Source organism: Oryctolagus cuniculus, chromosome 1 (genome assembly GCF_964237555.1).
Source record: "Oryctolagus cuniculus chromosome 1, mOryCun1.1, whole genome shotgun sequence".
In the NCBI taxonomy this organism is placed as follows: domain Eukaryota; kingdom Metazoa; phylum Chordata; class Mammalia; order Lagomorpha; family Leporidae; genus Oryctolagus; species Oryctolagus cuniculus.
The window spans coordinates 61,963,886-61,967,506 of NC_091432.1; the positions used below are offsets into that span (position 1 = coordinate 61,963,886).

The window sequence follows — 3,621 nt, forward strand, 5'->3', positions numbered from 1 at the left end:
TGTAGAACCATGGTCTTTCCATATTTTACTTGTTGAACACCATATTTAGTGGGAAATTAAGCCTGTGATTTTAAAGTAAATTGAAGGTATGCTACTGCAAAAATTAACAGAAAAAAAAAGAAAATAAAGAGAAGGTAGGGAAGAGGGAGGGGGGGAAAGAATTATTATGTTCTTTGAATTGTATCTATGAAATACCTGAGATCTGTTCTCTTCATATTAATAAAAATTGATAAATAAAAGTTTAAAATGTAAAAAAGGCAATCACATTATATTCTCACAATTTCAGCGAATTATGTATATTATATGCATTAAACATGTGTAAATTTTTTATATATTTATTAAGTGCTAATTGTACTTTATTTGATTACAACTTCAATGCATTTTATATGAAGGTGATATAAATATAAAATCACGTGTAAATATCCCTAATAGTAACAACCATGCCTGAGATGAGAATAAAATCAATACAATGCAAATAATGACAATAATATTAGTAATGTTTAAAAATTATTTTGTATTTACTTTAAATAACATGCAATGAACCATACTAATTAGAAGCATTATATCATTAGGTCTTTTATGCTTAATCTATGAAATATAAAATAAGACTTTTTATAAAATAAAAAAATGAAGATCATTGAAAAATATATTAAATACAGATCCAGTGTTGAACCCAAGTTTTGTACAACTGTTAAAATCATCATTCATGGAAAAGGCAAGACAAAGAGAAAAAAAAAAACACAAAATGAATCCCAAAACAAGTTAGAAATCAACAGAAGGAAAAACAATGAATATCTCTAGGATGTATAATGTTTTAACCAGAATTTGGCTCATGAAAATCTAAATATACTCATGACAAATGCTAGACAAACATTTGAAATGAACCTTTTATGGTCCCCAACATTTTCTCACTTCCTTCCCATGTACAATAACAGCACTTAATCCATGGCACCATTTTGGATGTTTAAAGCATTTATGGTGAAATCCTGGATATCACAATATAATTCTTAAGATGGTGAAAATGACCAATATCTTAGGAAACTGGGAGGGTGAATAAAGGTGAGATAGTGGTGACAGTGGCAGGGGAGGAACTGCAGAGCAAGAAGAGAGAAACAGATACAGGAAACTTGGACATAAACAGCAAGAGAGAAATGTGAAGCTACTCATGTGAACGTTACTGAATATATAGTGTTAGGAAAACATGGCTGGGTGTCTAAATACCACTTTAAATCTACTGGGATTAGTATTCAAAAATCATATGCAAAAACTGATGTCGTGGGCTGTGAGTTACCATATGAATTGGACACCAAGACCTAAGTTTTCACTTTTGAATACAGGAAGAAGACAAAATAAGTAAATATTTCTGACAAACTTGTCTAAACTAACATAATGTGATGAAAGTTTTAGTTCAAAAAATTCACTCAGCATGTAAACAATACTATACCTTTCCAATTCTTATTTTTGGAATAGTATTTTCTTTACACTATCATTAATCTGCTTGGTCCTAACTCCATATATGACAGGATTCAGCATCGGTGGCACTACAACATAAAGATTAGCTAAAAGTATATGGATATAGCGGGGAACATTTCGGCCAAAGCGATGTGTCATAAAGGAGAAGAGGGCTGGTGTATAGAAGGCAAGGATTACACAAACATGAGAACCACATGTGCTGAGGGACTTGAGTCGCGCTTCCTGGGAAGGAAGACGAAAAACAGCACGGAGGATCTGAACATAAGAAAGGGCAATGGCTACAATATCAAACACCAAGATTGAAATAGCACCTAACCCATAGATGACATTGATCTTTATACTGGCACAAGACAGACGAGCAAGTCCCATGTGCTCACAGTAGGTGTGGGGAATGACGTGATTCCCACAGAATGGTAATCGCAGTATCAGAAACACGAATGGAATGACAGAAATAAATGACCTCACTAATACTCCAAGACCAATCACAGAAACAACCTTATTGGTGAGGACAGTGCTGTATCGGAGGGGGTTGCAGATGGCCACATAGCGATCATAAGCCATGGCCAAGAGGACTGCTGACTCCATGCCAGTGAAGTTGTGGATGAAAAACATCTGTGTGAGACAAGCTTCAAAGATAATCTCCCTGAGACTAAACCAGAAGATTCCAAGCATCTTAGGGATGGTAGCTGTTGAGAGTCCCAAGTCAATGGTTGCCAACATGGCTAGGAAGTAGAACATGGGCTGGTGTAGGCTGTTCTCAGTCTTTATTACCAAGAGAATGGTGAAGTTGCCTATGAGTGCAATCATGTACACAGCACAAAAGGGAAAGCCAATGCAGATGTGAAGAGCTTCTAGTCCTGGGATCCCCAGCAACAAGAAGGAGGAAGGGTGAAACTCAGTGTCATTGGGAAGCAACATCCTGTATGGTATTACATAAGTCCATGGTTCTTACAGATAAATGTCTGCCAGTCTTCAGGGCACCAAGAAAACTCTGTGGAACTAAAAACTTAAAGGAACAAAATGAAATTACACAATTTTGTACATTCCATTCTTCAGTTGGTTCACTATTAGAAACAAACTTCATGAGGAGCATTATGAAGAGATCAACTTTGAACTTCAGCAGGTGAAAGAGTCATCTGGACCCCTATGTTCACTGCAGTTCAGTTCACAATAGCTAAGATATGGAATCAACCCAGATGTCCATCAACTGATGACTGGAAGAAGAAATTATGGTATATATACACAATAGACTACTACTCAGCTGTAATAAAAAATGAAATCCTATCTTTTGTAACAAAATTGTTGCAACTGGAAACCTTTATACTTAGTTCAATAAGGCAATCCCAAAATGATAGGTATCACATATTTTCCCTGATTTGCGGTAGCTAGTAGAGTACCTAAAATATAATGTATTGGAGTGAAATGGACATTTTGAGATTTAATGACTGTTTACAGTCTTTGTTTCTTCTGTTGAGGAACAGTGTTTATTCTTCATAGTATTTGTTTAACTCTTTGCTTAGTGCAGGGTTAACCTTACAATGATTAAGTAAATTGAAAATAAAAATTAAGAGTGGGAATATGAGATGGAGGAGGAAGAAGGGTTGGACCATGGATGGGATGGAGGATAAGGTGGAAAGTATCACTATGTTCCTAAATATGTGTATAAGAAATACATGAGACTTGTATTACTTCAATAAAATTTTTCAAAATTCAGGCAATTGTCATTTTAAGAGTTTAAGAAACATGACAAACATATATTTTAAATGATTAAATAGAAAGAACAGCTATTCTGTGCAATAAAATATTAGGTTCAGAAAGTTTATCTTTTTCAAAAGTTTCCTAAACTAAAATTATGTATTTTCATATAACTTAAGGCATTAGGAAAGAGTATATTTTTAAATCATCCAGTTATTCATTATGTATAACTGTTTGGAAGAAAAAATATCTTTTAATCATTTTGTCTTGTTAGAGGATTCTAGAGGAATATTATCTACCAGGACTGCATATGCAGAAAGATATCATGGAAATACATAGACTTTGAGATGAGAGATGTGAAGCCAAGAATAGGATCCAGGATAAACAGGGAATGGTGGGAGTGGTGCAATATAGTGGGGAAATTGGCAACTCCTAGGAAGAAATGGTAAACAT

The 3,621-nt window shown here is 34.5% G+C and overlaps 1 protein-coding gene across 1 annotated transcript; it reads right to left on the bottom strand.

Moving 5' to 3' along the window:
* Window positions 1–1,455: 1,455 nt before the first annotated feature.
* On the bottom strand, window positions 1,456–2,391 carry OLFR594 (olfactory receptor 594). The gene is given in 1 exon segment (NM_001171442.1): window positions 1,456–2,391. A coding segment is annotated over 1 exon segment (936 nt).
* Window positions 2,392–3,621: the final 1,230 nt, after the last annotated feature.